Raw genomic sequence first — 22,172 nt, forward strand, 5'->3', positions numbered from 1 at the left:
CATCGACTCCCACGGTGTTTTCATAACCAGTGATAGAATATGCTGAAAACAGCTACACAATTATTAAACTAGAACGGGCACTCGGTAGAGCGCATACCTTCGCATATCACAAGATTGGGCATTGAGTTAGGAACATTGGCATTAGTTGCATGCCAATTGGATAGAAATTGACCGTGCTATGATAAAAAGAAGAATTTGACCTTTTCATAACCTTGACCTTTGACCCTATCGATCCCAAAATCTAAACAAATGGTCCCCGGATAATAACCAATCATCCCACCAAATTTCATGCGATTCGGTTTAATACTTTTTGAGTTATGCGAATAACACGCACACAAATAAATAAATACACGGCTATCAAAACATAACCTTCCGCATTTTCAATGCGAAGGTAATGAGTTGTTTGTAAAGCAAATCGTCAACTTGGACTCAACTTGGAAAACAGAGTTCACACACACGTTGACCAAATAGATTTCCAGGACCAAAAATGTTGTGAGATCTCAGGTGTATACATGGAAAAGTGAGAACACGTCATATTTGAACTAACAATGAGAATGTCAAAGCATTCAGTATATATATACACCACGTAAATTAACATATAAATAAGACATTTCCATGAATTTTACTTTTCAAAGACTTTTCCCAGCCTGAAAATAACCATTTTAAATTTCCCGAACTTTTCCAGGTTTTCCATGACCGTACGGACCCTGAAGATATGAGCGTAATAAGTAAATTACAGGAAGTCATTCACGGTTCCCGTATCACTGACAAACACGTCCGCATTGTATGAAGACCACAAAACCAGATGCAAATTTCCCAAATTTTATTTGTCATGTTAAATATACAACTTCTTTCATCTCATACAATCATCGAGTTGGAATAGAAATTTGCAAGACGCATACATAAGAAAAAAACAACAGGGCGCATCGAGCACGTGTGAAACATCGCAGTGTTTCTCTTTGCGTGAATAACAAAGGGGGCCCGGTGAGGCGCTGACCCCCTCCCCGTGTGCCACGAGGTTCAAGAGAATGAATTAAATACACGCCAAACAAACCGATACATTCATCGTTACAGCATTCACGCATTTTGAAATGTGTTCGGAGCAGCAATCTGTCGAGAAGACTGTAAACAGATTACATTCAAACAATATCTTCATCACTGGTCCTCCTTCCCCCACAATTGTCGTATTCAAGTTTCAATATTGGTTTTCTTCAGGCGGTTCGATCCTCCTTTTCCACACACAGATTTTGGCAGTATAGTGAGGGCTGAAGACTTTTGGGGCTTTTGACCTGCGGCTCTGGAGGAACTCGTCAAAACACTTCGTCGAAATATGTGAGTAAGTATTCCTACAAGGCAAAAACAAATGTTGAGACTTAATCCCCCAGGCAGGAGGAACAACACTGTCCCCATTTAAAAATAAATAAATAAATCACTTTCTGGAGAGAGAGAGAGAGAGAGAGAGAGAGAGGGAGAGAGATCTGTGAAACCAGGCCTTTAGATTCCCGCAAAAAAACCTCCTGGACTACAGATGTTTAAGTATTTCTTTGGCCGGTAGCACCGCTAGGAGACCTCTGCGAGGTACTTTCAGTAGGTACTCTGGGGTGTGTACAAATATCATCATTTTGGCCTTCTAACAATAAGCTAACGCCCACCTGTGTGGAAAAGCAGATCACCATGGAAACCAAACAGACGCCGGGCCCACGCTCCCTTCGCGACGTGTGGAGCGGCTTCCTCGTCGCACTTCCCTTCTCGCTTCCTCCGTGTCCTAATTTTTCTTCTCCAGGCAAAGAGACGTGCGCAGTCTCCTACATCTTCTTCCCCCCCTCCTCTTCCTCCTCTCCGACTACCAAGAGGTAAAAAAGGGGCGCTTGCAGTGGAAGGTCTGCGTGAAGGCGTTGCCCAGCGTGACCACGTGGCCGTGGCCCCCCGAGCGGCTGCGCTCCACCACCACCCGGGGCATCTGCACCAGCTGGATGGGGCTCTTCCCGTCCTTCAGCGCCTGGGTCAGATTCAACACCTGGGGGCGGGAAAAAGAAACGGGGGTCACGACGCATGCAGGTATTTTCATTCAGAGGATCCATCTCTGTTGTAAAGCTGTAGTGGATTTGATATGAACTTGCAGGGCCTGACACAGGTGTTTCCACTTATGTGACCTAATTAGTGACGCCCTTCATGACTGTGTGTCTGCACAGGTGTTGCTAATAACACTTCTTAATTGCTTCTGTACAGTCTTAAACCATAAAGACACATATGATCACTGGATATACAAATATATGTGTTATAAAAATATTTACAGTAATGCGGGTTAGGTTAATGAGGCAACTTTATATTTCCTGTATAGGTGCCCAGGCGTAAAAAATATATACTTTAATATATTTAAATTATTTCGAATATACTATCAAAGAAATGTACTTTATGTAAATATATAGAAAGTATACCAAAGTCACGCTTTCACCTATTTCAAATAAATCAACTTTGAATACACTTAAAAATTATTTTGCTGTAGTATAACTTTCAAGAAATATATTCTAAGAAAAATATACTTTAAAATGTAATTTTAAATAAACTATCAAAGAAATGTACTTTATGTAAATATATAGAAAGTATACTAAAGTCACACTTTCACTTATTTAAAAAATTCTACTTTTAACACACTTTAAAATAATTCTACTGGAGTATAACTTTCAAGAAATATATCATAAGAAAAATATACTTAAATATATTTAAAATGTAATTCCTAATATACAATAAAAGAAATGTACTTTATGCAAATATATAGAAAGTATACTAAAGTCACACTTTCACCTATATAAAAAAAAAATTCTACTTTGAACGCACTTTAAAATAATTGTACTGGAGTATAACTTTCAAGAAATATATCATAAGAAAAATATACTTTAAAATGTGATTTCAAATGTGCTATCAAAGAAATTTACTTTATGCAAATATATAGAAAGTGTACTAAAGTCACACTTTCACCTATTTTAAAAAATCAACTTTTAACACTTTAAAATAATTGTACTGTAATATAACTTTCAAGAAATATATTATAAGACAAATATAGTTTAATATATTTAAAATGGCATTTCAAGTATACTATCAAAGAAATGTACTTTATGTAAAGATATAGAAAGTATACTAAAGTCACGCTTTCACCTATTAAAAAAATTCAACTTTTAACGCACTTTAAAACAATTGCACGGCAGTATAACTTTCAAGAAATATATTATATATATATATAAAAGATAAAAGATTTAAGTTAAAATAAGTTTGGAGGGAGTGAAAACTGTCTGCCGTCTGTGTCCCTTTATTTAAATTTATTTTACCAGGAAAAGCCTCATTGAGATTGAAAATCTCCTTTAAAAGAGCAACAATAGCAGCAGAAGGTAAACTCACCTGTCCTCTCATTACAGACATCTGTCTCTCAAACATGGTTTTATCGAAGCCTTTATCCGTCTGAAGAGAGAAGCAATAACTCTTGTTAGCGGGTGTCCTGATGCAGAACAATTAAATAATCTCAAAGTGAAGGTTATATAAGGGGTGGGGGGGGGGCACCTTGAACATCTCATAGAGGTCCTCACAGAGGTCCTGGACAAAGTTCATGTCGGATAGGCGGGACAGCACCAGGTCTCTGGTCTCCTGGGAGAAGGCCACCTTGGCCTGAGGGAGCCACGCCCAGTGGAACGGGTCTGAGGGAAAGAGGCAACAGTCAAAGCTCCTCCCACAAAGCTCCTCTTAGCTCCTCCCCTTTTCACGTCTGTCCACACTTGTTATATGAAGTTGGGTTTCTATTGGGCTTTTTTTATTCATTGTAAACTGTCTTTTTTCCCTTTTTTTTGCCAGAACACCCTCAAAAAACAATCCAAGAGAGACTGCTGAACAGAAAAAGTTAATTACAAAATAATTCTAAAAATATAAATATAAAATTATAGTATGCCGTTTGTTTTGTTGTGTTTATTTATTTAAATGTCAAGTATTGCTCTGTTTTGTTAGAAATGCACAATTTAAAAAAATGTAAAATGTAATAAGTTAATTATTAAAATAATTCAAAAAATATAAATAGTATGCTGGTTTTTAACATTTTTAAATTGTATTTAAATGTCAAGGATTGCTCTTTTTGGTTGAAAATAAAAAATAAAAAATAATGTAATAAGTTAATTAATAAAATAATTATGAAAATATAAATATAAATTGTATGCCGTTCTTTTTTTAAATATTTTTTTATTTATATGTCAAGCATTGCTCTGTTTTGTTGAAAATGCAAAATAAAAGTAATAAATAAATAAAAATGTAATAAGTTAATTATTAAAATAATTATTAAAATATAATAAGTTAAAAAATGGATATTAATATAAAATATGAATATACATTTTGTTTTTAATGAATGACTTTCTTTATCGAGAGCTCAGATGGAAAGGTTGACACCGCTCTCATGTCGGTAAGGTGGAGCGACATCCAGCAGCTGGTTATCTAAGCAAAACATACTGGCAACAGGAACCCGTTGAGACGGCTCCGTCCAATGTTGACAAAGTAAATCCATATAAGTATATAAATCTCACTAATTAATACGTCATATCTTGTTTGTTCAATCTGTATAACAGAAGCTACACATTCATTTCCCTTTTCTACCTTTGGAAAAAGCCCGGGCCGGAGGCTCCCCGTCATAATGCTAAGCTAACCATCGAAGCGTCAACAAGAAAGCGCAATAAAAAAAAGATATATTCAATATATTCCTTTAACTGATAATAACCGTCCGATTGAGAACAGCTAAAAATATGAAAAACACAAAGTTTCATGAAAAAAAATTATATTAATATTGACTCCATTTCTATTAACGACATTGTCGACAATGTGATTTAAATAAATCATTGTGTTCCCTCTACGCTCCGGTAGCGTGTGATGGATTCGTCTTGTTATGTCATTTTAAAGCCTGAACGACAAACAAATCAACAACCGCCGTTTCCCCGATTATCAGTCGAGACGAGGCGCAAACAAAAAGTAGAAAAAAGACGTGGATGCCGAGCGGCGAGGGAGGAACGAGACGTACAGGCTCTCCATTCGTCCGGGTGCTTGAAGGGGAAGGCCAGGCCGTTGTCGATCGCCGCGATCTTGACGCAGGAGGCGGAGCTCTTCTCCGTCCACTCCGCATCCTGCAGCGAGGGACAGAGGATCAGATTATAGTCGTAACGGACAGATCTTCAAACACCGCCCCCAGAAAACCTGAACAACGTTAAGATGGGTGAACAACCGTGAGATCATTTATCAGGAAATGGCACATAATGATTTATGATGGGGAGTCAGACAATATCCATTTATTATCCGCCTATGTGGGCCCCTGTGTGTGAATGAGTGGCAGCGTGTTGTGCATTTAAGCTTTGTGTGTGTGTGTGTGTGTGTTCAGCATTATCGTTGTTCCATGAAGAAAATGAATCACTCCAGCAGTTTAATGCATCGCGATCGTCTCCATAAAACACTCCCTCGGTAATTATTGATTTAACTTCACCTTGTGTCGGTCTGCGTCTCCTCCTGGCTTCTCATACTTGATCAACCAGTTGTCGTTCCCTCGATCTGAGGAGGAAGACGAAGAGAGGAAGATGTGTAGGTGGGGGGAAGACCGGAATCGGGCAGCTGTTCATATAAACTCGGTGCAACACACCGACAGAAGGCCTAACGATGCTAACGATGTCGTCCGAAATCCGTCGGTCAATACGGGCAAGATGACACAGTCGCGTGACGGCTGGGTTTGGTAAACGGACGCGGACCGCACCCTCACCCGTGTTCCTGATGACGTAGTCCAGCACCACCAGACGCTCAAACTGGGACTGCAGCTGCTTCCGGATGTTCTCCGCCAGAGGCTCCGCCTCAAAGCGCCGCAGCCAGAAGTCGGCCTCGCGGTAGCCCTCCACAAACAGCTGGAACGAGCCCACCTGGAGGCCAGAGCACACGCGACACATGTCACATGTCACATGTAGCATGTCACTGTGACAGCAGTACAGGTTTTATTCCCTGAATACCTTTCCTCAAAGCTCTAGATCAACACAAGGCTCTCAGGTGACGCAACAGGAAGCTGCACACAAGTTTTTAAGGAAATTTGTGTGCTGAATGCGAAGAATACACAATCACAATCACAGAGAGATGACATGCACGCTTCCTCTAGAACATTTATTTTGAATAAACCTTTTCAGGGAACAGAGTGTGACAGATTCCTTTTACTGCCCTTTCCTGAGCCCTCAACCAACAGCAAAACGTAGGACATTTAAAGAAATTATGAATGAAACAAAAGTATGCCAGTACTGTAATTATTATTAGTACGTCGTCTTAGTATTTTTTCCAATTAATCCCCCTAAAAAAGCCTTAGAATATAACATAAAGAATGAATCGTAAATCCGAAGGGGTGCAACACACGGGAGTAAACGCATGTTGACCAATGGGTGTCAAGGACTTTAAACCAAATTTCCATGACCAAAAACATTTTTTAATCTCGGTTTAAACATTAAAAAGTGAGAAAATGCCGTATTTAAACCAACAATGATAAATCCAAAGCATACATCATAAACTTAAATGACACAAATGAATGAAAGACAAAAGTTTGATTAAAAGTTAAAAAAATCTGTCTTTTCAGTTACGGTGCGTTCACTTGCAGCGCGGAAAATGTGCGACTATAAAAGAGCGAATGCCGGTTTATATTATGGGCGCCATTCTTTTAAAGGCATGTTAAATATTTAAAACTCAGCGTAGATTAACATGTGAATTGAACACATTTCCAGGAATTTTCCAAAACTTTTGGGATTAATTTTTTTCAGGACTTTTTCCAGGCCTGAAAATAACAGTTTTAAAATTCCAGGACTTTTCCAGGTTCTCCATGACCGAACGAGCCCCGACACGAGAAGAGTTCCCAGCCGACGTTTCTCAGTGCTTTCTCGAGTGTTGCGTCATCCGACTGAATTACCTTGGGTGGGAGGCCCACTCGGTGGAAGTGTCGTCCCACCTTGGGAACCTTCTCCAAGGCGTACTTCTTCCCCTTGGATTTGGCTCTGTCGATGGCGCTGTAGTGGAACGTGTCGCTGGCCAGGTACACCACCTGGAAGAACAGATTACCACCGTTAGAGACCGCACGTCTACACCCAGGTGCATTCAGATGTTCACTCAATATTCGGTTTCTATACATTGACAGGAGTTCAGAATTTAGCCTGATTGGAGTATTATATTTTATTTGTATAGCGATTTAAACAATATAAGCAAGTTTTAAGTTTTAAGTGCAGTTTTAGAGTAAAATGCACGAGTTTTAAGTGTAGTTTTAAAAGGAAAAAGGCACAAGTTTTAAGTGTAGTTTTAAAGTAAAATGTACAAGTTTTAAGTGTAGTTTTAAAGTAAAATGTACAAATTTTAAGTGTAATTTTAAAGTAAAATGTACAAGTTTTAAGTGTAGATTTAAAGTAAAATGTACAAGTTTTAAGTGTAGTTTTAAAGTAAAATGCACAAGTTTTAAGTGTAGTTTTAAAGTAAAATGCACGAGTTTTAAGTGCAGTTTTAAAGTAAAAGGCACAAGTTTTAAGTGTAGTTTTAAAAGGAAAAAGGCACAAGTTTTAAGTGTAGTTTTAAAGTGAAATGCAAGAGTTTTAAGTGCAGTTTTAAAGTAAAATGCACAAGTATAAAGTGCAGTTTTAAAGTTGCGAGTGAAGGAGTATGTCTGAGGATCCAGGAGAGAGTTTCAGAGAGAGAGAGAGAGAGGGGGGGGGGGGCAATAGGTTGGCATTGGCAGATGTGAGGTTGAGGGTGGGAAAGTTCTGAAGGGCTTTGTATGTATGAGGAGAATCTTGACCTGGATTATTATATATTTCTTTATATTATATAAAGAAATATATAATAAGGCCGTGCAGTCAGCGCTCCCACCTTGGTTTTCGGCACCACTCCCAGGCCGAGTTTGGTATCCACCAGCGAGGCGGCGGCCTCCGAGAGGTAACCCTGGTTAGGCACCAAGCAGCCTCGGCCGAAACAACACGGACAGCACAGCTGGTTGGGGAGAGGGAGAGAGAGAGAGAGAGAGAGAGAGAGAGAGAGAGAGAGAGAGAGAGAGAGAGAGAGAGAGAAAGACAGAGACAGAGAGAGAGAGAGAGAGAGAGAGAGAGAGAGAGAAAGAGACAGAGAGACAGAGAGAGAGCGAGAGACACTTTTTAGAAAGAGGACAACACGCTAGTCCAGATGGTTTAAACACAGACGGCACGCGGCGAGCACCTTGTGGAAATATTTGGTCCATTTGGGGTTCAGGTGACCGTACGGTTCCTCTGACTTTGGTTTGAAGACGCCGACGACTTTCTGTTGAAAAGAGAACGATGAGGACGGTTATTCCTTTTCTTGACATATTTGACAGAGGGACATGACCCAGGGCTCTTTCACATGTTGACCGATGGATTTCCAGGACTTTAAACCAAATTTCCATGACCAAACTGAAATCTCGGTATAAACATGAACATTTTCGAAAATGTTGCGTATTGAGAGCGTAGGCCGGCTTATATTTTGAGCGTCTTTCTTAAAAAAACAAACATATTAATTATTTCAAACTCGGCGTAAATGATGTGATTATAACACATTTCCGTGACTTTTCTAAAACTTTTATGATTTAAGTTTTTTCCAGGACTTTTCCAGGCCTGGAAATGACCATTTTAAAACTCCAGGACTTTTCCAGGTTTTCCACGACCGTACGAACCCCGATAGCCGCGACATCGTTCATTTGAATAAGAACACGATTAAAGAACAAGCAGGCATTCAAAGTTACTGCAACGACTGTAAAGCGACAGAGACGCTGCTCACGAGTGAATAATCGATATTTCCCGGCGGCGGTGTACGTCAAAACATTACCGAGCCTCTCCGCTCCGGCTTCCTCCCGTTAGCCTTCCAACTCACCTTCTCTGCACTCTTCTGAGCAGCTCGACTGGCAGAGAGCAGAGCGGAGCCGCCTTGGAGGCCGCTTACAGTCAGCTAAAAGTCAAGAGTACATTTCATCACCAGCTGGAATGCACAGCTGGACACATCTGGATGGGGGGAGATAATATGTGTGTGTGTGTGTGTGTGTGTGTGTGTGTGTGTGTGTGTGTGTGTATAATGCCGTACAGGTGCGATTCGATTCCTCTATTCCCTCCTTACCCCTTTTGGGTCCTTGACAAAGTAGCTCCCACTTGAACCCTGGGAGATCCGCTCCGGGAAGACGCCGTTCTCGATGGCTTGCTCCGCCCTCTGGACGATGTCCGCAAACTCGGGGTCGTCGGGGAAATGGTTGAAGTCTCCGCTGCCACCTGGAGCGGGAAAACCGGAATGATGCAGATCGATATTCACGTGTGGCTGACTGTGGGTCCGGTACGTCTTTCAATCAGGGGTTCAATCCCCGCCAGAGTCCATGTGTCCTTGAGCAAGACGCTTAACCCTGGTATCTCCCCGAAGCCGTGTCTACGGTGGATGAATGTAACATGTAAAGTGTCTTTAAATACCTTAAAAAACAATTTGTTTTATTATTATATTGTGGGAAATCAGATGTTTTTAAAAAAGGGTTAGGGTTTTTTTTTTTTTTTTTTAAAGGCACAGTTCCACTGCGTCATCTCACCACTTCTAAAATATGGTGTTACATTTATGCCATGCAGTTAAAAACAATATTCATGTGTTGTGGGAAACCTTGAAGCACCATCGGGTCAGAGGACACCAAATATATATATAAAACATGTTATGACCTGCGCGTGAATATTTTAAAAAAACATTTATACTACCTTTTTGCATTTTACAAGTAAAAATCAGATCATTAGTTTTGTTAAGTGAACATAGTTTGTAAAAAAAAAGAGGAGGGCTACAACCTGGACAGGTGGCTAGTCTCTCACATACATGGGCAATTTAATATCTCTCTCTCTCTCTCTCTTTCTACACCTCTCTACCTCTCTCTACCTCTCTACCCCTCTACCCCTCTACCTCTCTCTACCCCTCTCTACCCCTCTCTACCTCTCTCTACCCCTCTCTACCCCCTCTACCCCTCTCTACCCCTCTCTACATAGTGGTCAGCTGACAGAAAGTCTCCATATGCTCAGTTTAAGTCACACTAGTGGGATGGAGCGGTCAGACACAGGAGGAGAGGACAAAAGGACAGGAGGAGAGTCAATTTGCCTTTTTGTCACAGCGAGATGAGGAGAAACTCAACGATAGCTTTGTAGCTAATTTACTTGAAGGGGGTCTGAGCGAGAAGAACATACAAAAGGAGGGAATGGGAGAATAGAAGGAAGATAAACAAAGAACGACACCGGGGACTCGGATCATTTAAATAGTCGATGCATGTCAGGATGTTATGGAAGCGGCCCACCTACCAGCACATTGCATGTTCCTATCATAGTCTTTTAATGACCATTGGAACTGTCAAAGGACTCCCATCATGCTCATGTTGTTCCTATGATGGGTGATGTGTGTATGCCTTCCACCTAAAAACCACCCGCCGCAGAACCTTCACTGGAGTTCTTCCTCAAAGCCACATTCTGATGCATCTTTTATGTTTTGAAGGTCTGTGCATCCCGAGGTGCAGGAGTAGTGCTAAAGAGCCACCGGAATAATGTATCAGGAGGCGCTGCTCTCGTCTTCTGCTCCAGTTGGCTCTCGGTAAGCCTCGTATGTACTTTAACATTATTTAAATCATGAAAGTAAAGCCAGAGAGGATTTTATGACCACGTCTAAATATATATACACACATATATATATATAATTATATATTTCCATTCAAGGAAATTATTTATATGTGTTATTTATTTATATATATAGATATATACACACATATATATACACATACATATACTGTTTATAAATATATATATATATATATATATACACAGTCTTGAGGTATAATATATATATAAATAAATAAATAAATATATAACAAATATATATAATTTCCTTTAATGGAAATTGGGTGGATCAAGACGGCTGAGATATTATATATATATATCCAATCCAATCCAATTTATTTATATAGCACATATTAAAAACAGAGGGTTTAACGAAGTGCTTCACAGTAAGCATAGCATAATAATAAAATATAATATTACAGTAGTAGATAAAAGGCATACAAACAAAATAGAGAGAAATCAATACAAAACATAGCTCAAACTGACTCGAAAGCGAGGGAAAAGAGGTGGGTCTTCAGACGGGACTTAAAGGTTTGGAGGGTGGGCGACAATTTGACCTGGGGGGGCAGGTCGTTCCAGAGCCTGGGGGCTACTGCTGAGAAGGCCCGGTCTCCTCTGGTAATTTTCTTAGTTTTAGGGACTACTAGGAGGAGCTGGTCAGCCGATCTCAGACCCCTTGAGGGGGTGTACACCTGTATGAGGTCAGAGATGTACTGACGGGCCAGCCCATTAAGCGCTTTAAAAACAAACAATAAAATCTTAAAATGAACTCTAAAGTGGACAGGAAGCCAATGGAGGGAAGACAGGACTGGGGTGATGTGATCGTACTTGCGGGTTCCTGTAAGCAACCGAGCCGCAGCGTTTTGCACACGCTGCAGGCGGGCCAGCGAAGTCTTGTTTAAGCCGGCATAAAGTGCATTACAGTAATCTAAACGCGTAGAAACAAATGCATGAATTACACGCTCAAAATCAGAAGCGGATAAAACCGGTTTAATTTTGGACAGCAGCCTCAGGTGATAAAAACTGGACTTAACCACAGAGTTTATCTGTTTATCTAATTTAAAAGCACTGTCGATTTTAACGCCCAGATTAGAGACCATGGGTTTTGCATACTGTTGCAGGGAACCCAGGTCAATGGAGGGGACATCGCCATTTGGTCCAAACACAATTACCTCCGTTTTACTCTCATTTATGTTTAAAAAGTTTCGCGCCATCCAGGCCTTTATGTCATTGAGACAGTCAACCAGGGGCGTCAGAGAGCAAATGCGTTTCTTTAGGGGTATGTATATTTGGGAGTCGTCCGCATAAAGGTGGTAGGAGACGCCATGTTTTCTAAAAATGAGCCCAAGGGGGAGAAGGTATATGGAAAATAAAATGGGCCCTAAAATGGAACCTTGGGGAACTCCACAGGATAGGGGGGCAGAAGACGATGCAAAGTCACCAAGCCTAACAGAGAAAGATCGCTGGGACAGGTAGGACCTGAACCACTCTAAGGCAGTGCCCCTGATACCCACACAGTGCTCTAGGCGAGAGATAAGAATGGAATGGTCAATCGTATCAAAAGCAGCTGTGTATATATATATATAGTATAAAAAAGCTAACGATTAACGGACTAACACAGCTTACATGTGGTGGGAGGAATATATGTGGTGAAGAAATATTACAAAGGAAACATACAAAGGCACGATACCATCTGAAATGATTAACATTAGAAAGCCGTGTAACAAGTTAATGCAGCAACCTCCCTGAAGCTGAACCGGTGTAATTGGTGTATTCACACGTTCTAATGACGACAGTCTGCCATCCTGCTACAAGAAGTGTGGGTATATTTTTGATTGATTAATAAAAACCGCTCTGTCTTTCCATAAAGATAATTATAATGTGTAATTTAAAACAGCCGTAAAGAGATCCTGATAACGTACGGCAGAGTTCCTCTATATTTACAACGCAAATGTCTCTGTATGTAAAACACAGCGGATGCATTATAATACCTTAATCATTTAATGTACAACAATAGATTCAGTGTGTTTATTCAGCTGTGTGCTTGCTGTGGAGTGTACCGTTGATGAAAGTCTGTGATTACATCATCGTGCAGTTTGACCGCAGGAGGCAGGACACTCTGGCGTGAAAGTAAACACACGCGTCTATTTCTTCTTCATCATCGTCGTCATCCTCGCTGTACTGACCTACAAGCTGCTTGTATAAACGCCCCGTGTATATTTAATGTCCACCTCTGTGACCTCGGTCCTTTTAACAGAGCGTCTTCACTCTCTAGAGACCGGCTGGCAGCGGGTGGGACGTTGAAACTCTGATACAAACTGGAAAACAAAAGCCATTTGCGAGCTCAAAGTCTTGATTACCTTCGCATTGAAAATGCGGAAGGTAATGTTTTGATCGCCGTGTATTTATATATTTATTTATATGCGTGTTACTCGCATAACACAAAAAGTATTCAACCGAATCGCATGAAATTTGGTGGGCTGATTGGTTATTACCCGGGGACCATTTGATTAGATTTTGGGATTGATCGGGTCAAAGGTCACGGTCAAGGTCATGAAAATGTCAAAATCTTCTTTTTACCATATTGGCATGCAACTAATGCCAAAATGTTCATAATTCAATGCCCAATCTTGTGATATGCGAAGGTATGCGCTCTACCCAGTGCCCGTTCTAGTTCATTCGTGTTTTACTCGTTACACGTTGAATACGTTATTCAATGTATGCAAATCTAGCAAGATTAAATGTATTTAGCGTCATTTAAAATAAGACAACGGTGATATTTCTCCCTGCACATTGCAATAAGTCATCACTCTGATGAAAAGAAGCCATGTATGGACAGAAGAAACAATGCAGTTTGGCAGATTGTATGAATATACATTTTAGCCAGAAGGAGTCACATGCCCGAGCGCCATTGTTCCATGGAAGAATTTTAACCGACAGAATTTGCATCGGAGCGTGGCGTGACCTTTTATGTACGACAAAGCGTCCGTGTTCGGGTCTGGAATTACAATATTTTGTTCTGTACACATTCGGAGTCACGAATAGTCCCCGAGAGATATTGTATTAACACTGTAAAGGTTAGAAGAAATGGGAAGGCTCAGTGCGTCTTTTTTACCTGTTGCTATAGAATTCTGGCCTGGATAGAACATTAGAGAACAACACACAATAGAGAGAGAGAGAGAGAGAGAGAACTGTGAGTGAATATAAAAGGAAACACTAAAAAAGGTGGGTGGTATGAGGGCGAGTGGTGTTAAATCCAAATGAGTGTTTTTTAGAATACATGCCGCTTCCATGGTGAATACTGAATAGATCCCCTTTTCTTTGTTTTTCCACCAACATTTAACTTTTTCAAATATGCAATAATAAATATATTAATTTTTAAAGTCTATATCCTGACGAAGACATCTGCGTAACAAAAACTAGCTTGATCCGGATTGCTATTAACACGGAAACAAGTATTTTAAAACACAATAACAACGACACATCTAGATTTCTGAGAGTGTGATGATTATATCATGTTTACATTGAGGACACTAAACTATTCCTGTACTGTCTGTACCCGTGGCTGAACCTCCACGTTGTGTTTGGGGTCACCAGGTCAAAGGTCCCCAGCTCTTATCATCCACAGGAGATAACGTGTTATTACAGCTGGAGGTGCATCATCTAAAGAACATGCACACACAAAACTAATGCATTTAAATATAATGTGCATGTGTAGTTTTTATAGTGTTGCAAAGTGCTTTCCTAGGGCAGAGCAACAAGTTATCCAACGCTTTAAGTCCCCTAATCAGATATTGGGGATCCACAATAAACTGGTTAACCCTCCTGTTACCTTTGGGGTCAATTCGACCCCATTCAATGTTTAACGTCTATAAAAAAAATGATTGACATAAATTTTTTTGCTTCATATTTCATGACTTTTCCTAATTTATTGGGGACAACTGGGAAAACCTAAAATGCACATGATGATATGTTTTAAATGTCCTGTACACAACATCTGTGTTCTTCAGGGTCAATTTGACCCCAGGCTGTTTTTCTCAGTGTAAAACATATAAGAACTAGAACGGGCACTCGGTAGAGCGCATACCTTCGCATATCACAAGATTGGGCATTGAATTATGAACATTTTGGCATTAGTTGCATGCCAATTGGATAAAAAATGACCGTGCTGTGGTAAAAAGAAGATTGTTGACCTTTTCATGACCTTGACCTTTGACCCGATTGATCCCAAAATCTAATCAAATGGTCCCCGGATAGTAACCAATCATCCCACCAAATGTCATGCGATTCTGTTTAATACGTTTTGAGTTATGCAAGTAACACGTATACAAATAAATAAATAAATAAATACACGGCGATCAAACCATTACCTTCCGCATTTTCAATGCGAAGGTAAATATCAACTTTTTTATTTATTTAAAGGGCTATTTAGGTCGTCAACAAACAAACGTAAAGTACCTGACACTTAAACTTGGGAAACAATATTAATTCTAATCATTTTCTGGAGGTTTTGTGAAGGTAACAGGAGGGTAAACACTCCTCAGTGTCACCCACGTTACGTTCACTGGTATCTAGTAACCTAGCAATAATCAGTCATGTTGCACTGAACCATATGTGACCCAAAAACACCTGTTACCCAAAAACACCTCCTATTGAGCAGGACGAACTTTGATGTGTACTTTAGTGACATCTCGATGGAATTGATGCACACACAAAAAAACAATTACAAAACAATTACCTGGGGAGGACAGGTTGTCTTTATCCGACGACGAGCTGCGTCTGTTCCGCCTGCTCCGCTTCTCTCCCACACCCCGCGGAGACGACGCGCTTCCGGCCAAGCACGGTAACAACAGCGCCTCTTCGCCGGAGCCGTCCGTCTCCAGCTCGGTCAGGAAGCTCTCGCACGAGTCCGAAATACGAACGGCACCTCCGAGGTTCGTCACGGGTCCCAAACCGATCCCGTTCCGGTCGAATAACACCGTGGGAGGGTCCGAGGGGTGAAAGACGCACTCCTTCGGAGCTGGCGACGCCGCCGTCGACGCTCCGGTGTCCGGCGCGGGCTCGCTGCTCTCCGCCTCCGTCGGGTCGCATTCTGACATCATTGTGGCTCAGTTTTTACATACAATTCGATGTTCACTGAATTACGCCAACTTCGCCTCGAGCTGTCAGTCGTCCATTTTTTTTAAGAGGCTCCCTTTATTGTCCGCGAGTGTCTGGTCCTCGGGAGCCGCTTGCTTTCACCGATATGTCCACATAATCCGTCAAGATAGTCGGCTCTGCTCTGCTTCCTAGTTGATCACTGCGCATGCGCGCAACGAACACCTCTGGAAAGAACGTTGCCATCACGTGCTCCTTGTGAAATCCGAAAACTCGCGTCATGTTATGACATAAGAGCAATTTCTCGGTCAGATTTTGCGCTTGACGTTAGCAAAAACAAATGTATTATGGAAATCACACATGTCAACTTCACATAGAAAATATTTAATGCAGGCCGTGAACTAAATGTTTTACAATCTATAACAATTTTAGGTTTTATTTCCCTAAATCTTAGCTTATTAAAATTATAATTAAGTAACGGGCGAAAGCTTTGTTGCTAAGTGACGCTCTTTTACACAAACATAACTTGTATTTTTATTATGTTGTACTTTATGTTCAAGACACTTGACACATGAGTATCCTGATGCCGGTCACGTCACCGGTTGCCTTCTTTTTAAATGTGCTACCCTCTATGGCCGCTAGATGTCGACAGTGAAACACAGATGAAGACGAATGCAAAGTGTCGAGTCCCATGCAAAGTGACTTTTTCCTGAGAAACATTCTTTCTTTCTTTTTCTTGAACGTAAAAATGCTTCTATTAAATTTGTTGTACCTCACCACGTGTCCACATTGTCTGGTCAGGGATAGGATCATGACCTTGGAACTTAAGATGGACCACACATGGACATACAAAGAAGTCTTATTAATATATATATATTAATATATATATATTATTATTATTAATATATATATATATATGCTAAAACCATTAATAAAGTGTAAATATCAGTCTTTGCTTTTGACATGTATTATTATTATTATTATTATTTATGTATATATATGGAGACATGTTGGAATAATATCCTATATATATATATATATTAATCCAATATGTCTCCAAAGAGGTGCAGAGTATTATATATATGTCTTCATTTATATATATATATATATATATATATATATATATATATATGCTAAAACAATTAATAAAGTGTAAATATCCCATCAGCCTTTGCTTTTGACATCATTTATTATTATTATAATATATATATGCATGGAGACATGTTGGAATAATATCCAATATATATATATATATATATATCCAATATATATATATATATATATATATATATTAGGGCTGTCAATCGATTAAAAAAAAGTAACTAATTAATCGCACATTTTGAAATTGCGATTAATTAATCGCGCTTAAAAGTGTTTTCCTTCTTTTTAAAGACAAAACTTCACACAGAGCTGTGTTTTCAAAGAGGCTCCTACCTATAAAGTGCCAGCGAGGTATTTAATATCGTGGATGATAAATTGTTTCTTCAGTGAAACATCAGATTAGTAAAAAAAAAAAATATATTGAGACCCCATTGGTCCTGTCATCTTTAACACTGAACAGCAGAACCAGTGGCCTTGATAACTGACTGACATTCAAATATGTCACGTTAACCCTCTGGAGGCTGGGGGCATTTTATACCTCTTTTTTTTTTTTTTTTTTGCGGGTGGGGGGGGGGGGGCCTTGACACGTCCAGGCCCAGGGGCCCGTGGTTTCTTAATCCGTCCATGCTAACCTGTGTGGTGGAGGTCCTTTGTGATTTACTGAGTGTTCATTGGTTGTTGTTTTTTACCGAAATGTTGACAGACAAACGGATTGACCAATCACGGTGAAGGTTTCGTGTGACGAGTTCTTTCCGCGCCGCGTCACCCGACACGTCGCCCCTCCGTTCCTCTGTGTATCAGAGGGGGAGACGGGAGGAAGGAGGAGCAGGAGGAAACCCGACTGATTCATCCACGAGTTAAACTGATTTCTGCTCCTTATTTTCGCGGAGAAATAATTGTTTTAAAAACGGAAACAGTATCAAACCGTACTGCCGCGGTTTTAAAAAAAAAATTTTTGTGCGTTAACGCGGCCAAATTAATCGCATAGATTAACGCGTTAACGCTGACAGCCCTAATATATATTCAAGAAGACTCTGCACCTGTTTAGAGACTTCCGGTATTTAACTTTCCCCCATCTCTCCCTCTTTTCTAGATAACTCCATGGTCTCTCTCCCTCTATTTATGTCAGCCCACACAGTGCCCCTCCATCACCCAGCAACCCGCTCTCCCTTCACCCTCTCAGCCTCTCTCAACCTATATCTCGGCACCACCACCCCTCTCCCTAATAAGAGAAGTAGCTGAAGCACATGCAAATGAGCAGTCAGCCAGCTGGTATCACAGCAGTCATGTGATCTATCAAGGTATAGGGGGTTAGGGGGTGAAGGAGATATGAAAGGAGCAAGGGGGTTGGGAGTGCATGGATTGAAGAAAAGGGAGGATAAAGGAGGTTCTAGGGGGATGCGAGGGAGACGGACAGGTTCAAAGACATGCTGGAGAGACTCTTTGCAGACGTTAAAATAATCCCATCATCCCTCTCTCTTCCTTTGTCTCTCAGCTTTCATATTGTTTCCACCTCTTCCTCATTTATCCTTCATATCTTTTCCTTCTGTATCCCATCCTACAAAGACAAACACCTGAAATGTCACTCGTGTGACACATGACACTTTACACAGGGAAGCACGTCAGCACACCTCTTCCTCGACATGTGTGTGTGTGTGTGTGTGTGTTTGTGTCAATGTACTTCACCCACCACTGGGTGACAAGCCTCCTGCAGCAGTCACAAGACACACTGCTTCAGGGGCAGCAGTGTGCATGAATGCATGTGAGTGTGTGTGTGTGTGTGTGTGTGTGTGTGTGTGTGTGTGTGTGTGTGTGTGTGTGTGTGTGTGTGTGTGTGTGTGTGTCTGTGTGTCTGTGTGTGTGTGAGATCTGTCTTCGCCTCACTGGAGCACCCACTCCAGCAGATTCTGCTGGCATAGGATCTGGTTTACCCTGCCAAGAGCAAGCACCCTCATCCATCCCTCCTTCCCTCCTTCCTTTCCTTCTGCTTTCCCCCGGTTGCTCGATGATGGAGAGAGGGGGAACCCTATAGCTCAACTCATTCTGTTTATCTTGTATGTGCACGTGTGTTGTCTTGGGATTCGATTATTTGTTAGTTTGGGAGCATATACATCCACCCCGTGTTCCTGATTACAAAGTCCACCACACCACAGACACTCAGACACTCTGACGTTTAAAAAACACATTTATTCATACAAACTTACAATATATAATCTAAATTAATTGACATTATACAAGGGAATAATCACCTTTACACGTGGCACCAAGTGGTCATCACACATTTATAAATACTTCATGTTTGTGGATGTGTAAATGATAGACAAGTACAGTTAGATATCTGTTTATCGTTCATATTTATCTATTTATTGTGTCATGACATGTCCGCCCGGTGTCTATGAAGGAGCCGCACGGTGCCATGTCACCTGTTACCTGTCGAGAAATATTCACACAGAGAAAAGACATTCAGAAACTGCATGTGTTTAATTTGCGATTATTTTCCCACGTTCCCAATTGATTCATTAATTTACAATCATTTTTATTTCTATATTTTTTTCTTCGTTTTTATATCTTTTACGACACAATCATGTTTGACTTGAAAGTGTGTGTGTGTGTGTGTGTGTGTGTGTGTGTGTGTGTGTGTGTGTGTGTGTGTGTGTGGGAAGCCAGTACCTTTCGGACCAAACATCTTCAGGTAGCAGTGGGAACAATACGGCTTTTCATCATACTGAAAATACAAATACACTGCCTCATCCTTCTCATTCATGTATATCACTTTTCTTTTCTTTTTTTCAAACTTTTACATGTTTACATATTTTACTTTTACACTCATTGTCCACACATACCTCAGCATGTTGTCCAGGCGTCAGCTGTCTGTTGCACTTTTGACACGAGACAAAGAGGGCGGTAGTCCCTCCCCAAGGACCTCTTCTTCTCACCTGCACCACAACATAATGATTCATGTTTTTATAGATATTTCACGAAAAAGAAAGAAGAATTTAGCGTTTGCATGCGATCCCTCTGCACTCACTGACATTTGGGACAATCACTTGAAATCAGGAAAAAATAGCTATATTTTTAAATTTACAGTCATTTACAAAAAAACAGTGATATTTAAATGTCTGGTTCTGAATACGGGCTGCTGGTTTTCATAAGTACACACTGACCAGAAAGTGTGTTGACGGAGGAGTTAAGTACACAGCAGAGGGTTTTATAACTTCAGTCGGAAAAGTTAAAAAAAATAGCTTGTAAAATAAAAACAATAAAACACTTGCTGTAAAGTGCTGCTGTGCATTTAACAGTTAAGAGATCTGAGTGTGGGAGAAACTCGACTAGAAACCCAGAACGCAGTGTGTGTGTGTGTGTGTGCTCATTTGGCTATAGCCCCACATCCTGTTCATGGAAACATGTGCGTGCTTCGTGTGTGTGTGTGTGTGTGTGTGTGTGTGTGTGCACGCTTGTAAGAGGTGAAAGCCAACGAGGAGGCCTTCTTGTTGTCCTCCAACGAGAGAGCAGAGACAGATAAATCAACTAAACATGGCAGCGCGTGTCAAAAACAATATCAAAGTCTCTTTTTCTGAAGGCAGATATATTAACTTCAGAAGGAATAGCACAGGTGTAACAAATGATGCTAACGATGTCTCAGTTGCATGCACTTAGTGCTGTTAAAACTAAATGGAAAATGATGTATTTCTGTGCTTGGCAGGTTCTAATGTGTCCCGTGAGAAAGGTTTATGATTAATAGTATACATTTACTTGTTGACCGTTTTGTGACTTGTCGTAAAATTAACATCAAAGCCTCTTTTTTCAAGGCAGATACATTAACTTGCCTCAGAAGGTATAGCACTGGTGTAACGAATGATGCTAACGATGTCTCAGTGTACACTTAGTGCTGTTACAACTAAATGGAATTCAGCCCATTTTTCAAATTATTGGCAGGTTGTAATGTATACCGTAAGAAAGGTTTATTATTAATAGTATACATTTGCTTTTTGACCGTTTTGTGACTTTTTAAGGCAGATGTATTAACTTCAGAAGGAATAGCACAGGTGTAACGAATGATGCTAACGATGTCTCAGGATGCACTTAGTGCTGTTACAACGAAATGGAATGCGGCCCATTTTTCACATTGTTTCTTGCACCTGTGCTTGGCAGGTTCTAATGTATTCTGTAAGAAAGGTTTATTATTAATAGTATACATTTTTACCTGGTCGTTATACTTTTTTTTTTACCAAGTAGACTTTTTTTACAGTTTTGTGACTTTTATGACACTTTAAAAAAATAAAAATACAACTGGAATTTTCTCATTAATACTTTTTTCCTTTACAGGCGAAAGAAGTAAAAGAAAAGATCAAGGGAGAGAGAGATAAATACAGAGAGAGAGAGAGTGAGAGAGAGACAGAGAGAGATTTAAACAATCAAAAAGATAAAGGAATATACAGGACTGTCTCAGAAAATTAGAATATTGTGATGAAGTTCTTTATTTTCTGTAATGCAATTAAATAAACAAAAATGTCATGCATTCTGGATTCATTACAAATCAACTGAAATATTGCAAGCCTTTTATTCTTTTAATATTGCTGATTATGGCTTACAGCTTAAGAAAACTCAAATATCCTATCTCTAAATATTAGAATATCATGAAAAAGTATACTAGTAGGGTATTAAACAAATCACTTGAATTGTCTAATTAACTCGAAACACCTGCAAGGGTTTCCTGAGCCTTGACAAACACTCAGCTGTTATAAATCTTTTTTTTACTTGGTCTGAGGAAATATTAAAATTTTATGAGATAGGATTTTAGAGTTTTCTTAAACTGTAAACCATAATCAGCAATATTAAAAGAATAAAAGGCTTGCAATATTTCAGTTGATTTGTAATGAATCCAGAATGCATGACATTTTTGTTTTTTTAATTGCATTACAGAAAATAAAGAACTTTATCACAATATTCTAATTTTCTGAGACAGTCCTGTATATAGAGTAAAGATTTAGGGGGGTCACACTCACCAAAGTAGACAGGCTTCCCACATATTGGACAGTAGCCCACCATGATGGTGTATAATTATTGAGAGCATCTACTGCATGAGCATAAGTGTATAAAATGGACGGGACCGGCGTTGAACGGCGGTGATGTCGGCGTCCTGTGAAGTCAAAACGAGGATGTGGCGAGTGAAACGTCACGGGGAGAAGAGAGAGAGAAAGATGTGATTCGAAAAGTAGAAGAAAAAGACTCTAATCGCACCGTCTCCTCTTTTTGGCAACATATATGAAGCCAATAGAATATATAGGCATCACTTTACGGGCAGTTGTATATATGTGTGTT

At 40.1% G+C, this 22,172-nt stretch overlaps 2 protein-coding genes across 2 annotated transcripts; both read right to left on the minus strand.

Annotated features, from left to right (window-relative positions):
- Positions 1 to 808: 808 nt before the first annotated feature.
- On the minus strand, positions 809 to 15,939 carry pi4k2b (phosphatidylinositol 4-kinase type 2 beta). Its single transcript, XM_056409918.1, has 12 exons — positions 15,391 to 15,939; positions 9,145 to 9,293; positions 8,905 to 8,979; positions 8,236 to 8,316; positions 7,894 to 8,013; positions 6,950 to 7,081; positions 5,774 to 5,927; positions 5,504 to 5,568; positions 5,048 to 5,150; positions 3,556 to 3,689; positions 3,397 to 3,456; positions 809 to 2,017 (listed from the first exon to the last, which is right to left on the minus strand). The coding sequence occupies exons 1-12, from the start codon at positions 15,752 to 15,754 to the stop codon at positions 1,844 to 1,846; spliced, it is 1,611 nt and encodes a 536-aa protein (XP_056265893.1). The 5' UTR covers positions 15,755 to 15,939; the 3' UTR covers positions 809 to 1,843.
- Positions 15,940 to 19,269: 3,330 nt separating this feature from the next.
- Positions 19,270 to 21,899, minus strand: zgc:195282 (uncharacterized protein LOC100192223 homolog). Its single transcript, XM_056409602.1, is given in 5 exon segments — positions 19,270 to 19,280; positions 19,521 to 19,575; positions 19,694 to 19,739; positions 19,741 to 19,786; positions 21,857 to 21,899. Coding segments are annotated over 5 exon segments (201 nt in total).
- Positions 21,900 to 22,172: the final 273 nt, after the last annotated feature.

This window comes from Pseudoliparis swirei, chromosome 24, assembly GCF_029220125.1.
Source record: "Pseudoliparis swirei isolate HS2019 ecotype Mariana Trench chromosome 24, NWPU_hadal_v1, whole genome shotgun sequence".
Lineage (NCBI taxonomy): Eukaryota > Metazoa > Chordata > Actinopteri > Perciformes > Liparidae > Pseudoliparis > Pseudoliparis swirei.